The sequence below is a fragment of the Scleropages formosus genome, chromosome 7 (genome assembly GCF_900964775.1).
Source record: "Scleropages formosus chromosome 7, fSclFor1.1, whole genome shotgun sequence".
Lineage (NCBI taxonomy): Eukaryota > Metazoa > Chordata > Actinopteri > Osteoglossiformes > Osteoglossidae > Scleropages > Scleropages formosus.
Window position 1 is genome coordinate 17,464,290 of NC_041812.1, and position 18,848 is coordinate 17,483,137.

The 18,848-nt window shown below is 41.0% G+C and overlaps 2 protein-coding genes across 3 annotated transcripts in view; both read left to right on the forward strand.

Moving 5' to 3' along the window:
- The first annotated feature begins 1,357 nt into the window (after positions 1-1,357).
- Positions 1,358-5,822, forward strand: meak7 (MTOR associated protein, eak-7 homolog). 2 transcript variants are annotated; one of them, XM_018739305.1, is made up of 8 exons: positions 1,358-1,437; positions 1,582-1,754; positions 2,514-2,744; positions 3,025-3,169; positions 3,595-3,993; positions 4,597-4,715; positions 4,803-4,985; positions 5,413-5,822. In XM_018739305.1, the coding sequence occupies exons 2-8, from the start codon at positions 1,596-1,598 to the stop codon at positions 5,530-5,532; spliced, it is 1,356 nt and encodes a 451-aa protein (XP_018594821.1). In that variant the 5' UTR covers positions 1,358-1,437; positions 1,582-1,595; the 3' UTR covers positions 5,533-5,822. The 2 variants fall into 2 exon arrangements, with proteins under 2 accessions (XP_018594821.1, XP_029109485.1); XM_029253652.1 differs by having other exon boundaries at positions 1,365-1,754.
- Positions 5,823-6,897: 1,075 nt separating this feature from the next.
- Positions 6,898-18,848, forward strand: part of LOC108926548 (1-phosphatidylinositol 4,5-bisphosphate phosphodiesterase gamma-2-like) — a 29,591-nt gene continuing 17,640 nt past the window's right edge. Inside the window, exons 1-21 of the mRNA XM_029253538.1 lie at positions 6,898-7,042; positions 7,617-7,763; positions 7,936-8,029; positions 8,130-8,177; positions 8,667-8,751; positions 10,639-10,722; positions 11,056-11,096; positions 11,441-11,513; positions 12,513-12,614; positions 13,135-13,253; positions 13,472-13,557; positions 14,274-14,394; positions 14,698-14,866; positions 15,089-15,199; positions 15,657-15,734; positions 15,866-16,044; positions 16,283-16,477; positions 16,584-16,703; positions 17,022-17,202; positions 17,714-17,721; positions 18,493-18,831. Coding sequence (XP_029109371.1) covers positions 6,898-7,042; positions 7,617-7,763; positions 7,936-8,029; positions 8,130-8,177; positions 8,667-8,751; positions 10,639-10,722; positions 11,056-11,096; positions 11,441-11,513; positions 12,513-12,614; positions 13,135-13,253; positions 13,472-13,557; positions 14,274-14,394; positions 14,698-14,866; positions 15,089-15,199; positions 15,657-15,734; positions 15,866-16,044; positions 16,283-16,477; positions 16,584-16,703; positions 17,022-17,202; positions 17,714-17,721; positions 18,493-18,831 — 2,525 coding nt within the window. The remainder of the gene's footprint in view (positions 7,043-7,616; positions 7,764-7,935; positions 8,030-8,129; positions 8,178-8,666; positions 8,752-10,638; positions 10,723-11,055; positions 11,097-11,440; positions 11,514-12,512; positions 12,615-13,134; positions 13,254-13,471; positions 13,558-14,273; positions 14,395-14,697; positions 14,867-15,088; positions 15,200-15,656; positions 15,735-15,865; positions 16,045-16,282; positions 16,478-16,583; positions 16,704-17,021; positions 17,203-17,713; positions 17,722-18,492; positions 18,832-18,848) is intronic.

The following is an 18,848-nucleotide window of genomic DNA, read 5'->3' on the forward strand; positions in this document are numbered from 1 at the left end:
TACTTGCACTGGGTCACTCATTCATACATCAGTGGAACACACATGCTGTTCAGGTTCACCCATAGTGAACAGCATGTCTTTGGACTGTGGGAGGAAACCAGAGTACTCGGAGGAAACCCATGCAGACACGGGGAGAACATGCAAATTCCCCACAGAGTTTTTCATTAGAGTAATGTGTTTCTCTGGACTGCGCTGAATTACGCGTATAACTTTTTCTTACATTTCTGACTTAAGCAAGGTTTCCTCAGAAAAGAAAACAGAGGAAGAAAATCAAACTTTTAAAATCCTCTTTCTGCGGTGACACGTACAAATGTGCAGAAGGAAGTAGACCGACTTCTGATTAAATATGTCATTAATTTTGGGGGCAGCAGTCGTATGTAGAGTCGTTGTTTTGAAGTTTTTGGGTTCGAAACCTGCTTCTAGTGGTAGCCTACACTTCATCAGTTTACCCTGAACTGAAAAAGCAAGAGCACGCAATTTGTACAAATGAAATAAGTAAATGATTGTACAATGTATTTGAAACTGTAAACCGCCTTAGGCAGAGGCGTCGGCAAATTACATCCCATTTTTGTAGTTTTTACATTAAAACGTGTGATAAAACGTTTCAAGAGAGAGAGTCAAATAAGCATGTTGAAAGATGAATATTATTAGACGAAGCTGAACATTATAACCGCACGGTGGCGCAGCGGCAGAGCTGCGAGCTCACCGCTTTGGGCTGAGCGTTCCGAGTGGGTTTCAGTGCAGCTGTCTGTGCCGAATGTGCGTGTTCTTCCTATGATCGCGTTGGTTTCCTCCCACAGTGCAAAGGTGAATTTGTGAGACTAAACTGCATGTAGCCTACATGACGATCATGTGTCTGTATGTGAGTATGCCAACCCTGTGAAGGACTGGCGTCCCGCCCACGGTGCACCCTGCCTAGGCTTGTTTTTATGTTTCCAGGATAGGGTCCGGATCACTGCGACCCTGACGCGAATAACCGGTTAACCATAGCAGTGAATGAGCGACAGTGGTGAAGACTACAACTGTCCAATAACAAACGGTTTATAACACTTTTATATGCCTAATTTAAACTATTAGAAAACGGTTGATGAGGAAAACTTAATCTTACAAAAAATTTTTTACAAATTAAAATTATTAAAATTATGTACTTCGCAGCAAGTCGACGACTAGTAACAACATTCACTCTCTTCGTGAACGGTACTCTACAGACTGCAGCACAAGTAATACTCAGGGGTGTCCAATCGAATGTCCTCTCAGGATCCTGTCTTTCGATTGGTTGTTGGACTCGGTAAACCCGCCTTTTGGATTTGAATTTCTTTTTCTATTGGCGAAAACAGTCGTCATTCTACTGGGTTATCGGAAGGAGTCTGTAAGTTTACGCCATACACAGTTCCCGGGAATGTGAACTGAATTTACAGCGGCGTTGCTAAGTCTAAGGTTTGCGCTTCACAGTTATATGACAGTCTGAATAATTAATGACTGCGACACTATCAACGCGATATCACGCTTGTTTAGCAGCTAGTAGTATGTAGAAAATTATACGATGTGCGACCGACACTGAGTCTGCTCTGTGACTGTCAGTACGGTGCAGCGCCATGGGAAACACCGAGAGCGCGCAACTGCAGCAGCGCCTCTCCCGCTTCCGGCCAGACGAGCGGAACCTGCTGGACGGCGCGTTCGACCGCCTGCGCGAGCCGCCAAGTGGAGCAGCCGCGGGGCATTCTGGGAAGGTTCTCACCCTCGACGCTCTGAAGGTGAGACGGAGGATCCTGAGTGTTACCGCTGAACCTTCCAACATTCACGCAGCTGCATAAATGGTGCAGAAAAGCCAATTTTTTCCACAGAAATGCCTGTGTTTGGCAGTGTCCCCCCGCATTTCTCCATGTGATGTCATATTATGTTTATCGAACATTTTTTGTACTCTACTGTCTACACTTATTTTCCACAGAACAGGATCCCACGCCTAAAAATAAAATTCACTATAGCAGCATATGGAAATAAGTGCGCTTTGCTTCACTTAATGTTTCTTAGACTGAATAGAGTGGAATTTTTGTGTTATACAGTTAATTTTTCCCAGTGCACCAAAGCAGAATTGTACTGTTTTGAAATCCCAACACATTGCAGACCTCTTCCTCAATGTGACCACTTTAACTGCGGTAGGAACATGTCCCCCCAAGGCTTCCAACTTAAGACATGGTGTTTGTTGAGGCGTAATTTGTTATACTTCATGATGATAGCGCAAAATAAAGTACTCAGTGATTTTTTTTTTTTTTTTTTTTTTCCTGTAAAAGTTTGTTTTGTAAGCAGGTGTAAAAACAATGTTTCCCTTTGACTTCACTAGATCACTTAGATGTGTTTGGGATTTTCATATAATGTACTGTATGGGTCTGGATGAGCAGAGTTTCTGGACTGTCTTTGTGTGGTCTGTTTAAAATGCCTGTGTGCTTATGATATTGGTCTTTCGGTCCTGTTCCCACTTGAGTTCCTGCCGTCCATGTGCCCCCCTCTTGCAGGCCAATACAGAAGGTGTGGCCTCAGCCTCCATGACCTCTCGGCTGTTTGAGGCCATGCGCAGCACGGACCCAGGTAGTGCAGCGCCCCTTCATGGAGGGGTAACACATGAGCAGCTTCTCATATTCCTCTCAGATGTGCTACGTGGTACTGCGGTGGAGCGTGCGCCACTCATCAGGGTGATGAGCGGCGGGGCAACTGGAGGCGTCACGGGATGTGCCCAGATCAGAGAGGTTTGTGCCGCTTTAAAATACTACAGGTCAGTTACATTTGACTGGGGCAGCAGATTGAAAAGTGATTCGGCCTGTCCCCTTGCAGCCACAGGGTCCCAGGTTTGAATGCCTGTGAGATACGTTAGTGTTGTATTGCATGTGTCAGTGAGCTTCAGATCTTTTAGCCATGGTGGTAGTATTTAAGGCTCTGTTTAAGAACATTTGTGAATAATTGAAATGTGTACGTGCATATCTGTATGTGAAGGTTAAAGACGTGCTTGTGCTGCATTTCCTGTTGCAGTTTCTGGAGGACCTCCTGTCAGCGGTGGTCCATATCCTTGTTCTCAGGGGGCAGTTGCAGGGCTGGAAGCCAGAATTCATGGGTGACAGTGATCAGGGGGTCAAACTGCTAGCTGAACAATTAACATCAGAGCTGAAATGCACAGGTAAGGAGGGCACAGCTAGACAGACACAGGTGTGAGGGACAAGTGAGCTTTGCAGATAAATCATTTCATTGGAACACGTCTGTGGCTCGGTGGTCCATAATGTGTGCTTTTGTTCAACAAGATAGTTTTTTTTTTTTTTTTTTTCTGATAGGATCTATTGCTGTACATAAGAATCAATTGTCTCAGTTTGTCTGTTTCCTCCATATTAAAACGTTTAGTGAATTCTTTTCCGAGAAGGAACACTACAGTTGTTGTTATGTTTTCTTAGTTGTTTGCCATTGGAGTAAAACTTTATTGCAACTCATTTTGCACTGCAGTATTAAACAGTTTTACCTTTTAGATTCGTCATTATGGATTTCTTTCCTTATGCAAAAATACACAGATACCATTCTCCCCGCTTACCTGTACAATTACCTGTCCCACAGATCAGCAGACCTGCGACCTTCCGTGTCTTGAGGACTGGCTTTTCCGGACATCAGCCGTGTCCCTCTACCTGGAGTATCTGACCATTGAGGGGCTGGGAGTGCGTCTTCCTTCACGGCCCCCTCTTGTCCTCCTGCCACTATGTCAGGACACGCCTTGGGGTGAGCTGCGCTCCCTCATGAGCTTGCCTTTGCTCCTCTTCCTAGCACCACAGCTACCCAGAGCCCAGAGCGCCATCTGGAGGCTCCTGTTCTCCACACGGCTACATGGCGAGAGCTTCACCCGCTTGGTGGGCAACTGTGTCCGCCGGGGACCAACCTTACTGCTGTTGCGGGATACCCACGGCTACACGTTTGGGGGCTTTGCCTCCCATAGCTGGGAAACAAAGCCACAGTTCCAGGGTGAGACTCTGAAGTGAGGTGAGGTGTGTTGGGGTTGGGTGGGGCTTTCCTGATCACCTGAGTTTAAGGGTTAACAGTTTACATTTAAATTTTTGATTGAAGTGCAGTAAAGGATACTTACTGCTATTTAATATCAGAGAGACTCTTGTCCTGGGTGTGTCCTCTCCCCCTCCAGCCTTACGCCCCGTGTTGCCGGGTTAGGCTCCGGTTCCCCACGATCCCGTATGGGACAAGCGGTTCAGAAAGTGTGTGTGCGTGTGAGACTCTTGTGAAGGTTAATATTACTGGCTGCAGGTAGTGACTGCATTGTGTTGCTCTAGAACTGACTGCAGTACTGTTCTATGCTGCTGACTGAATTTTTTTTTTTTTTTTTTATGTTGCAGACTGCAGTTTGTTTCTGTCTGCAGTGTGGTTTTGTGTTGCTGACTGCAGTGTGCATCTGCATCATTGACTAGTTATCGTGGGGGGTGAATAAAGTGTGCTTCTGTACTGCAGAATGCAGTATCTGCAGTGTGTGTTTCGGTGACTGCAGTGAAATTCTCTGTAGCTGACAAAGTGTGTATCTCTGTGCTGACTAATGGATGCCTGTGTCCTTGTGCACAGGAGACTCCAGGTGCTTCCTGTTCTCAGTGTTCCCCTCCCTCCGTGTGTACAGTTGCACTGGATATAACCAGCACTACATGTACTTGAACCAGGGTCAGCAGACCATGCCCAATGGTCTGGTGAGTTTTATATTGTGTGCATACTGTGTAACAACAGAAAGCAGTGTTTCCCATTGTAATTATTGTATGTTTTTCCATGGCTCGCAGGGTATGGGTGGTCAGCATAACTATTTTGGCTTGTGGCTGGACAGTGATTTTGGACGTGGCCATAGCCGGGCACGTCCGCGCTGTACAACGTACGGCAGTCCTCAGCTTTCCGCAGAAGAGGACTTTACAGTAGACAGCCTTGAGGTTTGGGGTGTGGGAGATCCTCCAGAGGATCACGAGCAGGTTAGTGTCACACCTTAAACCTTTTGTCCAGCTGTTAGCCCCCTTTTCTCTGTTTCTTTTTTTCAGTATCAGTCTGTTTGTCAGCCTTTCACCTACCCTGCTCACCTATGTTTACTTGTGTAGATCTGTTTTTTGCTACCTGTTTGTTCATACTCTTATTGCTCTCTTATTTGTTTACTAGGAACTGGCAGTAGAAATACAACCATGGAAGCTAAGCTAGGGTTTCACTGTTTTGTCACTGTTTTCTTCGCTATCCGATGACTTAAAGCAGTCGTTTTTAAGTAATTTCTGCAAGCAGATCTCTGCTTCAAATAAGTGGTTATTGTGATGACGTGAGCTGTGTGTTTCATACTTCTGCATCAGGTGTGGCGAATGTGGTTGTAGGAAGTCTTCTAGTCACAGTTTTTGCTTCAACTGTGTGTTTCAGACTCGGGGGAAGAAGAGTGTGCTGGATGCAGATCCTGAGGCTCAGGCTATGATTGAGATGGCTGGGAAAACCCTACACAGCCAGGGCCTCCGAGAGCCAGAGGAAGGAGACACAGACTGAGAAAAGAGGACAACTGGAAAACTGGGACAATAGCCCAATGAGGGATGACGCACTAGTCCTGCTCATGTGTCTGCAGCTGCGTTTTTGTCTGTGGTTTCTGTGGCTCAGTCATCAGAAATGAAACACACATTCGCTGGCACTTTGTGAGCAGTGTTCATATGAGAATGTTAGAAATGTGTGTCCAGCACGTTTTGATTGGTGCACCTACTGAAACTACAAAGGTAGCCGAATCAGATTCTTTATATACCCAGGATACTATTGGTTGAAGGTGTTTTGGAAGTGGTGAGGAATAAAGAAGATCCTGTTGTCTGAAAATTCAACACGTGGTTGGTTTTTCTGTTAAACTATGCCAGGTATCAGAAGTGCAATTGGTGCCACAAAACCCAAGCCACAATGAGTTGAGCATGTGGTCACACAATTCTACCTGTTTTTACTAGCCTCTCAAAGCTGCCCATCACACATCCATTGCCAGACCTGTTTTAAAAAGGTTGCTTAGAAATTGACAGTATGGGGTAAGTACTAATACTCAATGTTTATGTTGTTAGATTTCAGTAGTACTCGTCAAGATAATTTCCTTTAAAAAGCAAACAGATTAAGTCCTGTAACTGGAGAGAGGTTAGTTTTGTATGCCAATTTAAGTACATAGACAACCGTTTACAAAGTTATGTAAGTTAGGTATCAACACATAAGTGTTACCCGCAGAGTGTGAAAATGTAATGGGGGAAAGATAGACCAGGACATTTAAGTTACATGTCAGATTTACACAAGTTTATTTTTGATGCTAAGATTTGAAGACATGCAAAGTACATTTTGGCGATGGAGTTTGTCATTTTTCAAGACTGGTTTTAATTTTTATTGTAGTTCTGTTTTGAAAATCGGATCTTGGGAATTCTGATAAGCAACAGTAACGTATGGATGTCACTGTACTGTTTTAGCATTAGTACAATATAGTAATACAATAATTATTTTTGAAACATGAAAAATTGCTTGAATTGTTAACATATGTATTGCGAACTGCATAACATGCCATTTATTCAAAATTGTCTGATATAAAATTAACTGTACGTCTAAATTTACATACATCTCTGGCAGAAGTACAACAATTCTATATAAAGAATTATATCAAATTAGCGGAAGACAATTTTAAAATAATTTTTATGAGCCCAGTTAATCCATCCAGCTCGTGGAAGACCTGAAGCTCATCCGTGACTTCCTAAAATAAGACTCTCAACTCACTCATGTTGCCTTTGTTCCAGACAGCCTAAGACTTTATCCATATATACCGTATCGTTATTTAGATTTCTAGAAAGAAATTCTAGTAGTGTGAGTATTATTTTCAGGGAGCGCAATTTTGGAGCACCATGCATGGAGAGTCTCATCAAGCAGGACCTTAAGATGGGGATGATGATGGCTGTGTTCCGTGAGAAGGCAGAGTACCTGATTGTGCAGGTCGTCATGGAATCGAGACAAGTGGCCTGGATTCACAGTGAGGACAAGATAGAAGGTGCCTGTAAGTCAGATATTGTACTCTTTTTGGAAGTGGGGAAAAATGATCTCCCTACAGAAGAGGGTCTTTCTTTCTTCTGCTCATCCACTCCTTGCTTCCTGCTTTTGTCAAGTTGGTATAGAGCTCGCAAAGAAATAGCACTTAGAGCAGTGAGATTCCTGGTATGTATGCTGTTTTATTTGATTGGTATAGCTGGAGCTGCTCTGTGTGCAGTTTGTGTGTTCTCTTTGTGTTTGTATGGTTTTCCTCCACGGGCGCTGGTTTCCTCTCGCAGTCCAAAAACATGCATTTCGGGTAAACTGGTGACTCTAAGCTGCCTTTAGTATATGAATGGGTGAGTGACTATGTGTCTATGGCTACCTTGTGATGGATTGGTGCCCTATTCAGGGTGTACCCCACCTCCTTGTGCTCCGGATCACTGTGACCCTGCCAAAGATAAGTGGTTATTGAAAATGGATGTATGGGTATATATGTTTGTTTATTTTTGTACATATAGGTACAGATCTGTGTACATATACACAGAACATTCAGGACCTTTCCTGTATTTAAATTGTTCTAAATGTGTGTTCTCCTTTAGTGGACCTGCATGAGATTCGGGAAGTGCGACCAGGAAAGAATTCTAAGGATTTCGAGCGGTGTAAAGACAGCAAGGACCATCAAGATAAAACCTGTTTCACCATCTTCTATGGAAGCCAGTTTGTTTTGAACACGCTGAGTCTGAGTGGTGAGTTTGTAGCTGTCTCTATATTTCCATTTACACTATACTTAGTGGTGTTTATTGATGTCCATCTGTGATGTCTTTCTTAATTGTTTCCTTTCAGTTTTCTTTATGCATATCTGTGTGTATTTGTGCACGTGTGGAACTCAGAGGGAGTGACACTGGTATTTATTCTCAGCTCCCACTGAGGAAGATGCAGAGAAATGGCTGATAGGACTAGAACTGCTGAGGCAAGAGGCACTGGCTGCACCGACACCTGCCATCATAGAAAGGTACAGACCCGCACAAACACACACACACTCTCACACTCACAGTCTCATAGCATTTGGTGTGAATTCAGTTTTATGCTCACTCCATATTCTTTTTCTCCAGCTGGTTGAGGAAGCAGATGTACTCCATTGATCAAACTAAGAAAAACAGGTACTGTTTCCAGGCCTTTGTTTTTTGACTAATGTTCATCCACACTTAAATTCAGCCATTCTTTAATTAATTTATTCTGTAACATAATGGTTATTCTGTTTTTACCTTAATTCTAGTTTCTTTATGTGTTGTTGAAAGTATTTCTCCACTGATTAGATTTTCTCTGCTTGTCCATGTTTGACAATGAATGTCATTGGATCTTCAGTGAAAAAGTGTCCCCTGCTTAATGATCATCATTATTTCAGTCAAATCATCTGATTACTCTGTAGGGGACCATTATATGGGGAATAAACTATGGTGGAAAAACAATTATAATGCTTTCACAGGCCGATAAAGTTACACCTACAATTCACTGAAACAAGGATTTTCACCACTATCCTTTTTTCGTAAGCTCGAGTTTGTGTCTTCCATCCTACTATTGCACCAGTCTAACCTCATTGTCTCACCGAAAATCACAAAGCCTCCTATCCCCTCCGTCTTTCATCACAGCATCTCCATGAAGGATCTGAAGTTCTTGCTGCCACAGATCAGTTTCAAGATTCCTCATGCTCGATACCTGAAGGATAAGTTTGAGGTACTGGGAAACTGAATTTAGACCTCTCTTCTTTCATTCTGTGTTCCATCTCCGGTTCAGAACAGCAGGAATCCCATTTGTAGAGCTTTAGAACTGAATAGTGGGTGGCATGGTGGCATAGCGAGTAGCACTGCTGTCTCACAGCACCTGGGTGGTGTGAGAGAACATGGGTTTGATTCCTGCTCAGTCTGTGTGGAGTTTGCATGTTCTCCCTATGTCTGCGTGGGTTTCCTCCGGGTGCTCCGGTTTCCTCCCACAGTCCAAAGACATGCTGTTCAGGTTCCCCCATAGTGTGTGAGTGTCACATAGTGAGTGTGTTTCACTAATGCATGGATGAGTAACCCCTTGTAAGTAGTGTATCTAGCAGTGTAGTCACCTTGGTGAATAAGGTGTGTGGGCTAGTAACACTACATAGTATCCATTGTCAGTCGCTTTGGACAGAAGTGTCTGCTAAGTGAATAAATGTAAATGAATAGGAGAATGACACACAGACATACAATGACAGTGCAATGCTTCTAGTGAAAGCTTATCAAGGCTGTTGGCATGCAAACATTGAAAACAATAGTGAATAAGGTAAACTAGAGCAGCCCATTGAACTTGGTGTTAAACTGTATTCATCTTACATCATTTCTGGAAAGAGTCTTGCTTTAGGAATACAGGGACTTCATTCCCATGTACAGTCTGTGTAATATTAGTCAAATAAAGAAAAAAAAAAAAGCCCAGTATCAGTAATTGGGTTAGTAATTGTAGGGTGTAGAACCCCTGTATCAGTGATGATTTGTTGTTGCATTTGCAGTCCGAGTGTTCAGAAGCAACAGTCATAAGTACAGGATTCGAGTCTTACACGTGATGTCCTGTGAGCTCAGAACTGTGGTAACATCAAAATAATATTTTCCTCAAACAAAACAGGGTCAGATATTACAAAGTTTTTTACAATTAAATGTCAGTTGTCCTCTTTAATTTTATTCCCATCCTTCATATTGCAGGGTCCCATATAATAAAAACCTGCTACAACAGCATGTGATAACATATACTCTTTTCTTCCTAGAACAGGCTTTTAATTTAATACAACATTTATACCAATTAAACATTCATTTTACTTACGTCAGCCACACATGTACGCAGTAAACCTGACATGGGTGATTCCTTACGACACAGCTCTTTTCCCTGTTTTTCAGTTCAGAGCAGTCAGTCAAGCACAACACAACAAAGTAAACATGAAGTAAAGCCTCATGGGAACATATAAGAAAATTACAGAACACAAATTCATTTATCCATGTACAGAAGCTTTTTTGAGCTTAGTGTAAGGCGATGCCATAAAACAACCTCCTGTTATGTTGACAGTCTCGACCAATTACAGCTATCTGTTGTTTATTTATTTGAGCATTTAGCCAATGCTTTACTACAAAGTCACTTGCAGTGTTTAACAGTGGTAATTTTTACTGAAGTAATTCACGTTAATTAACTTGATCAAGGGTATTAGCATAGGAGGTGGGAAGTGAACCTGGAGCCTTTGAATCCTTATAGAAATTAAATATATGATGATTATATCAGTTATTTGGTTATACATTTTTGTAAAGTGATAGAGTATATCTAACATTGTTAATTGCCTTTGACAGTAATAAAGCATGGTATAATAGAGTGCAAATCTTTTTCTAGTGTTCTGTTTTTCGGGTGTATGTCTTTGTAGCAATAATAAGATACTGATATGGAAATCCTGTCCTGGATGTCCAGATCAATATCTCATCCCAGGCCAGGTCAGTTTTAAATATAATTTGTGAGCACCGAGTAAAACCACTGTGTTCCCTGCTTACTTCACGTGACCTGTGGAGGTGTGTCCATTGGTCTGCAGTGAATTAATGATGGTCTGTGTTTGTCTTTCTCTAGGAGATTGGAGTCAGGAAAGGTGTCCTGGACTTTGAGCAATTTCACAAGTTCTACAACATGGTTATGTTAGAAAATCAGAAGTGCGTAAGTGGTTAAATGTATACTGAACATCCCTTCCTGAAAATATTGTACTTCACACACAATGTCTACAGTCGTTTGTCCCGAGTGGGGTCGCGGCAAGCCGGAGCCTAACACGGCGCAAGGCTGGAGGGGGAGGGGACACACCCTGGACGGGATGCCAATCTACTGCAAGGGATCCCAAGCAGGACTCGAACCCCAGACCTAGCACAGAGCAGGCCCCGGCCAAACCCGCTGTGCCACTGCGTCCCCCTGCTGAACCTCATTTTCGCTAAAGAAATTTTTATGTAGCTGTGTATGGAGTACTTTTTTGTTTTATTGAGTTCTTAAATTTACCAGGTCCTGGATGAGTTTAAGGAGTCAGGCACTTTTGTTGTGGGGTGAGGCACTCTTTCCTATTTGATCTCTGTCTTTTTGCATAATGTATATTTGCTGCTGGTTGTCACTAATTGGTAATTTATGAAGATGTTGAAAACCTCAATTTATGCATTTATTAGATTGTGTATATTACCTATGTGGTTACTTATGTTTTTTTTTTTTTTTTTTTTACTGGTATTTGTACTTAATTGATATTTTCTGGCTTTGCACTACTGCAGTGGGGTGTACTTGTGTAGATTTACTTTAAATGCTTCAGATTTGTGTGAACTTTACATATTTAGAGGATATATTTGTCTGTGTTTATCTAGATATTGTTTTAAATATAATTATGTGCTTTATTTTTTAGTAACACAGACAAGCTTGACTCTTCCACCATTCCCTTGTATGACTTCCAGCAGTTCCTCCTCCTCCATCAAAAAGTAAATCCCATCTATGTGCTACATCAATCATTAATGCAGTAAGGTCTCTGGTCTGTTCATTTGTCTAAGAACAGAATCATATTAAGCAAGATTTTGACATTCCAGCAATAGAATTGTTGTCTTGTCCAGGTCATGAAACTGAATTGCTGAGACTTTGCCAACAATAAAATGTTAGTGATGTAAAATTTTAGCAAGTAGTGGAAATAATAACAAGATAGTCCTCAAATCCATAGCCACTTGTATACATTCTTCAGCACTATGCTAATCTTCACTGCAGCTGATGTGTCAGAGTGCTTGCATATATTATACTTATATGACTTTTTTAACATCTTAAATTAGATGAGCATTCTGACCTGTATGGAATGTCTTTGAGATCAGATACTTGTATACTGTAAGCTATTAATAAACATAATAGAAATAAGTATATTATTGTCACGTCTTTTTCTGGGCATCTTCTTAGTCTGCCGATGTTACTGTGAAGATGTTTGGTCAGTGAGCTGTAGATGGAGGACACTATTAGTACCTTCACATGTTGGGAGTAATTGTAATGTAGATGTATGGCAGGGTATTGGTGATGCACTAAGGTCACATTCAGGGTGTACCTGGCCTCATGGCCTCATGCCCTCATGCCCTATGCTTTTGGGATCAGCTCCAAACCACCACAATCTTGCACTGGGCAGGCACTTATTGATAGAAGGAGAATGCAGGAGGGCACTATGCCTGGTACCAACCAGATGACAGCTGGAAGGTTAGATCTCATTGTGCCTCTGTTCATAGCCTAGATCAGGGTTGGATTGTGTTTTGTGCTGTTATGTTTTTGCAGTGTTGTTTCCCAACTGAGCCACCCAAAAACCATATATTGCAATAAGTTTTATTTTATTTATCCCTATTTTGAGAATGACAAATATGCATTCAGGTATTAAAAAATATTTTTAAAGATTTTTTCTTTCTCTTCAATTCACTGTTGCATTTCTTTTAACTTGTTTGTCTGTCTTTCAGGAGCTCTGGGCCAATGACCTTAACCAAGTGAGAGAGTTGATGACAACTTTCATTAATGACATGATGGGGAAGACCAGTGACCCCGAGTTCACAGTCAGTGAGGTGTGGTGTGTGTATTCGTAACACAACTAGAATAGAAAAATATGCTTGTAGGGGGTTATGATTTAAATGTTCAGTAGTTTGTTCCAGGTTTTGTGACAGTGTTTACTTGTATGTATGTTATTTGTAGTAATGTGGCTTATACTATTTAACCCATTGCTACAGCTGGATATTTTTTTTACTAGAGTTTAGGGTAAGCTGAATGACAGTGCAACAATCTTCAAGTTCATGTTTCAAGTCCATTATGTTCTAGGTGTGTATTCATAGTAAATTGAACTCTGTATTGTCCTTATGTAGAGAAAGTGATGTGAAGTTTGATTGTCTTTGTTCAGACTGTAGATCATAGTTTACTTAGGTGTTGACTTTACCCTTAATGCACTCGACTAAACCATTTTCCAAAGTGAAATGACCCAGCTTTCTCCCTCCATAATGAGGATGTTCAAAGAGACCTGGAAAACCTGTAGATGCTGTAGGAGTGTAGATCTGGTGTGCAGATTAACAAGTTTCTTCCAAATCTTGGCAGTTCCTCAGTTTTCTGTTCTCCAAGGAGAACTCCATCTGGGATAAGAAGTTTTCAGATCTGCACAGCCTGGATATGAACAATCCGCTATCACATTACTGGATCAACTCCTCACATAACACGTCAGTACTGTGAACTATCACTGCTTAAAATGTGTTTCTTTAAGGTTGTGGACTCCTTGAGGAAGATACCATTAACACTTTAAATGGCTTTTTCCAATGCTTTCCCCATTTTTTGCTTTTCATGAGGCTTGTGTGTGACAGGAAGCTCAACTGAATCCATACCTCTCCTTGGGGATGTGTAGTTGAAGCTTCATATTTAAAATTCCCATTTTTGTCAGGTACTTGACAGGTGATCAGCTGCAGAGCAAGTCATCTTCTGAAGCTTATGTGCGTTGTCTGCGCATGGGATGCCGCTGTATTGAATGTGAGTTTATTCTCATGGGTAAAATTTTTGTTTAACTTGATTATAATATGAAAATGCCCATATTCAATTATACAGTACTTTCAAATGACATGTTTTAACTTTTTCTATATGAATGTACTATATGTAGTACAAAACACAAGGAACAATGGAAGAATAATATTATCTTTGTAAATTCCAGAACTTCCTTAGTACAGTTACAGATCACTTATATTACTTATACATATATATTTCACTGCAATACTTATGACCTTACTGCACCTGGTAGTGTAGAGGTTAGTGTTGCTGCCTTTAGACCTAAAGGTTGCAGGTTTGAATCCCATCTCCAGTTTTAGTACCTGGGAGCAAAATACTTATGATGGGGAAAAATATGCATGTTCCACTGCAGAAATTAAGGTTCATGCATATGTCTGGATAAGAAAAATAAGGCAGACACTACAAGTTGAAAAAAAATATTAAATATGTAGAACATAAGATCTGTGCAGAAAAGAACTGAGATCTAATGTAAACAGTTGATGTTGTAGTCCGCTGGCTAAAGAGTGAAAGACTGTGATTCTGATTGTTGATGAAAGTGAGAGGTCAGTTGGAAAAGGATTGAGTTCCTGAACTATCTTCGGAAGGTTCTGTTATCCTGAAGCATTAATACCCTTTCCCGTCATAACAAAATCTCTCTGACCTGGTAATCAGTAGAGGAACTTTTTCATGTTGCATTTCTGCAGTGGACTGCTGGGATGGACCAAAAGGTGAACCCATCATCCTTCATGGTAACACCAGAACCAGCAAGGTCAAGTTTGTGGATGTGGTGAAGGCCATCAATGATCATGCCTTTGTAGCATCTGAGTGAGTCTGGGTCTTGTGAAAGGTTCAGGTGATGCCCTCAGCTGTGAAAGCATTAACAAAGAGCACTAAAGTTTTCCCAGATACAATTCAATATACACAGGTTGCATTTCTATTCATTGTTACAGTAAGTGAATTTGCCATATGAGAACTTTCTGTGACATGTAAGAACTACAGGTTGCCCATGTTGAAAGACACATGCAAAAATTGCGAAATCTTTCAAGGTCATTGTTGTGAGATATAACCATTTTGGAAACATCTTTGTGCTTGATAATCTCCTGCTTTGATAGTCTATGAATGTTTTAGGTACCCTGTGATCCTGTCTATTGAGGAGCACTGCTGTATCGAGCAGCAGGAAAGAATGGCAACCATTTTCAAGGAGGTGTTCAAAGACAGGCTACTGACCCAACCTGTGGATCCCATGATAGACCAGCTGCCCTCCCCCGCACAGCTTAAGGGCAAGATCATCATAAAGGTGGGCGAACAGTGGACTGAGAGGAAGATGTTGCATGCGGGAATGGCATTTTGTAAAAGGCATGCTATAAGTTTCTGTATGGTCTCTGGAAATTTTATGTGTGTATTTGAAGGTTAGTGATAAATGTAATGTGCAAATGCACATTTTCTCTTTGTGTATGTTGTATATATGTCTTGGCTTTATCATCTTCTACTCTGGTCTCAGTACTATGGTTCTTCACAGCATAAAAAGCTACGCTCTACAAAACATGATACTTTTCAGTTGGATCAACATGGTAACCAGCAGAAGGGGGCAAAACAAGGAAATCTGTACATCTGGGGTCCAGGCGATCAGGTACTACTACTGCAGTATCTTATGAATTACTAGTTGCACTTTACAGTAAGTAGTGATACATTGTATGAGTTCATCTATAGTTCATGTATAACTGATTTAATCATAGAAATTTGGAGTTTCTTCCATTACTGATAGACTCTTACTAAAGTCACACGCTCAAGAAATATGTCTCGCTTGTATGGTCTCTGCATAAAATGTGGATATCTTTGAATGTGGAGATTGTCAAAGCACAATTTCCTTGTTGTGTGTGTGTGTGTGTGTGTGTGTGTGTGTGTGTGTGTGTGTGTAAGAGCTGTCAGTCTGTACTTTTGTAGAGGCATTTTCCTGGTGTACCCTGAGTAGTCATTTGCTTAGATAGCTGTGATGAGAGTGTCTTTGGATATTTGTAAGAACTCTGCCAACTCTGCCAACACCATTAACAACTACGCTACTGAGATTTTATTTGGCATGCTTTCAGCAATGGAACCGTCATTACTGTGTGATCTCTGATGACAAGCTGTACTATGCTGAGGAATATGATGAGGGGACAGAGAATGTAAGTGCATTTCCCAGAGAAGGATGGGCAATCACTCTTCCATCTCACGTTTTCATATGCCTCTCTGATTCTCAACTCACTCCTCATCTATACTCTCACTTCCTTTGCCCATCTTTCATTAATTGCTTCAGACCGTGAACCCCTCAGAGCTGCACTTCTCAGAGCCCTGGTTTCACGGGAGGTTGTCAGAGGGTCGCCGGACAGCAGAGAGGCTGCTGCAGGAGTATTGTTCTGAATTCGGTGAAACAGATGGGACCTTCTTAGTGCGGGAGAGCGAAATCTCCCCTGGGAATCTTGTCATCTCCTTATGGTACCAAATGGCTTTGCTATCTTTTGTTCATCCCCTTTGTTTTATTCCACTGACCTCATCCATTAGAAAATATGATTCAATATGCTGAACATTATGCTGTTGTCTGACTATATGATATGTAGTACACCGAGGCACTAATATGGGACTGATGGGATTAATGTGATGATGGGAGTAACTCTCATTTTGTGATTTGTGCTGAACTAAAAGGGTGAAAAGAATGGTACTTTATTTCCTGCAGGCAAGAAGGAAGAATGCAGCACTATCAGATTTTCTCTGGATCAAGGGATGGATGTCCCTTCTACTTCATTACTGAGAACTTGTGCTTCCTCAGTGTCTATGAGCTAATTCAACACTATCGCCAGAATGCTGACTTGTATGGCAACCCCAGCCTGACAGATGCAGTGCCATGCCCTAATCCACATCTCACAAAGAAGTGAGTGACTGCCACACACTGAGTACTCTTCTCACCACTGTGCAGTGTGCGTTTTCTGTGTTGGATCTAGAAGGCAACAGGCATTTTTTTATGTCCCCTTCTTCAGTTGGTTCCACAGTACTCTGACCAGAGATGAGGCAGAGCATATTCTGATGAAAATCCCACATGATGGAGCCTTCCTCATTCGTCAGACTAAGACTAGGCAGTCCTTTGCCATCACCTTCAGGTGATACATTTGCATCTTCTCCCTCTCTCCTGTAAACCATCTGTAGGATTCCCTCTTAGTTTATTGTGATACCTTTGTTTATCTTTATCGATTTGTAATGAAACAAAAAAGATCTGGGTCAGCAAGAGAGACAGAAACAGCATACTGAGAATTTGCAAATATGTACAGATAAATAATACAAAAGCAAATGGTTGCAATATTTAGTTGGAGTGGTCATGTGCACATGTTTATTGTGATATCTTAGCCTACCTTTCATACGGTATGTATGGTAGGTTCTGATTGTTGTTAGTTCCTGTCTTTCTGTGTGGTGTGAATCAGGGGTGATGGGAAGATCAAGCATTACCACATTGAAAAGAAGGGCTCCATCTTCGTCTTGGACTGCTCCACAGAATTTACATGCCTAGTGGACTTAGTCAAGTATTATCGCAGGAACCCACTCTGCTGCACAACCAGGCTGAGATACCCTGTCAGCAAGGCCCTAGTTGTAAGAGTGACTTCGGTGAGCAGGAAATATACAAAGTTAAAAACACAGTTGGTACTAGAAGTTTGCTTGTAAATTGATTTCTTAGTAAATCCAACCAATACTTTACAATCAACAAAATAAATTAATAATACTTATGTCCATTGATAGTTATATGTAAATTTATAATTAATCAAAAATTTGCTTTACATTTAGCTGATTCTTTTCTGTAAAGGGACTTAGAATGTTAAAATGCCTCCAACATTAAGATACCTACAAGCTACCTACAATGTACAGTTTTTACTTTTCTTTCTTTCTTTCTTTTTCTCTCTCAACAACCACTCACCCTATGCAGGGTGTCTGTGTTCACAGAATAAATTCAGTTAAAATATGGTGCAGGGCAGGGTACACTCTGGATGGGATGCCAATATTTAGCAGGACTTTTATTTTAAAATCTTTTATCTTGAAACAACATTAACAGTTTACTTTAAAAGTACTAACCAAAAATGTCAACTCCACAACCTTCTAATAAATGCTGATTGTTCACCAGTTCATCATGTAAGCATGTGCAATGTTTGTTAACTATCTGGGCACCTTCATCTTTCTGTATTATATTCACAGTTAATCGCTAAGTAGGTTAAAATATATATATATATATATATATACACACAACTGTAATAAAGGATAGTATGCCAGGAGACATTTAATATTTAGCTTTGAGCTACATTAAAATGAAAACAAATTTAAAATGACTAAAAAAAAAAATATTGTCTCCTAAATTAATATTCAGTGTCAACTTTTAACTGATTTATCTTATAAATGTCTGCATCTTGTAATTAATCACTGATACTAGTAAATTGAAAGCATCTTATTCTTCGATAATTCGTAACTCAAATGTTCCTAGCACAAGGACCAATGTAATTTGCTGGTGAAGGTCACTGAAGTGAGGTGGACAATATGCTTAGAGTATATTTTGTATGCAGGACCCCATTATTCCTCATAATAGATGACAACACTAGAGGTATTACACGCACCCTTTTTCAGATCTCAAAATGCATAACTTGCAGTTGCATGAAGGAGATGTAAAAAATCTTTCTCCTTTATGATGCAGAGGAGTACAGAAGGAGCACAAGCAATATCAGAGCTACCACATGAATGTAATTCTTATGTCTGAACTCTTAAGTACTTCTGTGATCAAACATAAACCTCCCCTCAGTGAAAGATTTATCTTGTGTTTTTGTTATTTTACTCATTAGATTAAAAAAGCATTGAAAATCATACCATGTATGTGGTTTTCGTTAGTGTTCATAGTGATCTTTTTACAAAAAGAGGAGGCTGCAACCTTTGTGAGACACTTAAACTAAGACAACTGTACCTTTTAAATTCATATTTGTTATTACACATTAAGATGTACATGAGAGATGTGTGTGTTCTCCAGTCTCACTTTCTCTGTATGTTTAATTGTCTCCCTTATGCCATGACCTCCTCCACTGCCATTCTCCTGAAGCTGCACTACTTCGAGCCCTGGTACCATGGGAGGTTGTCGCAGGGCAGGATTACAGCTGAAAGGCTTCTGGAGGAGTACTATGCTGAATTGGGCGGCAGAGAGGGGATCTTCTTAGTGCGCAAGAGCGAAACCTTCCCTGAGAATGCTGTCATCTCTGTATGGTACCCCATGACTTTGT

Coding starts and splice junctions, on each gene's coding strand:
- meak7 (XM_018739305.1), top strand. CDS start 1,596: ATGGGAAACACCGAGAGCGCGCAACTGCAGCAGCGCCTCTCCCGCTTC. Junction 3,170..3,594: donor ATCAGAGCTGAAATGCACAG/GTAAGGAGGGCA, acceptor CCTGTCCCACAG/ATCAGCAGACCTGCGACCTT. Junction 3,994..4,596: donor AACAAAGCCACAGTTCCAGG/GTGAGACTCTGA, acceptor CCTTGTGCACAG/GAGACTCCAGGTGCTTCCTG.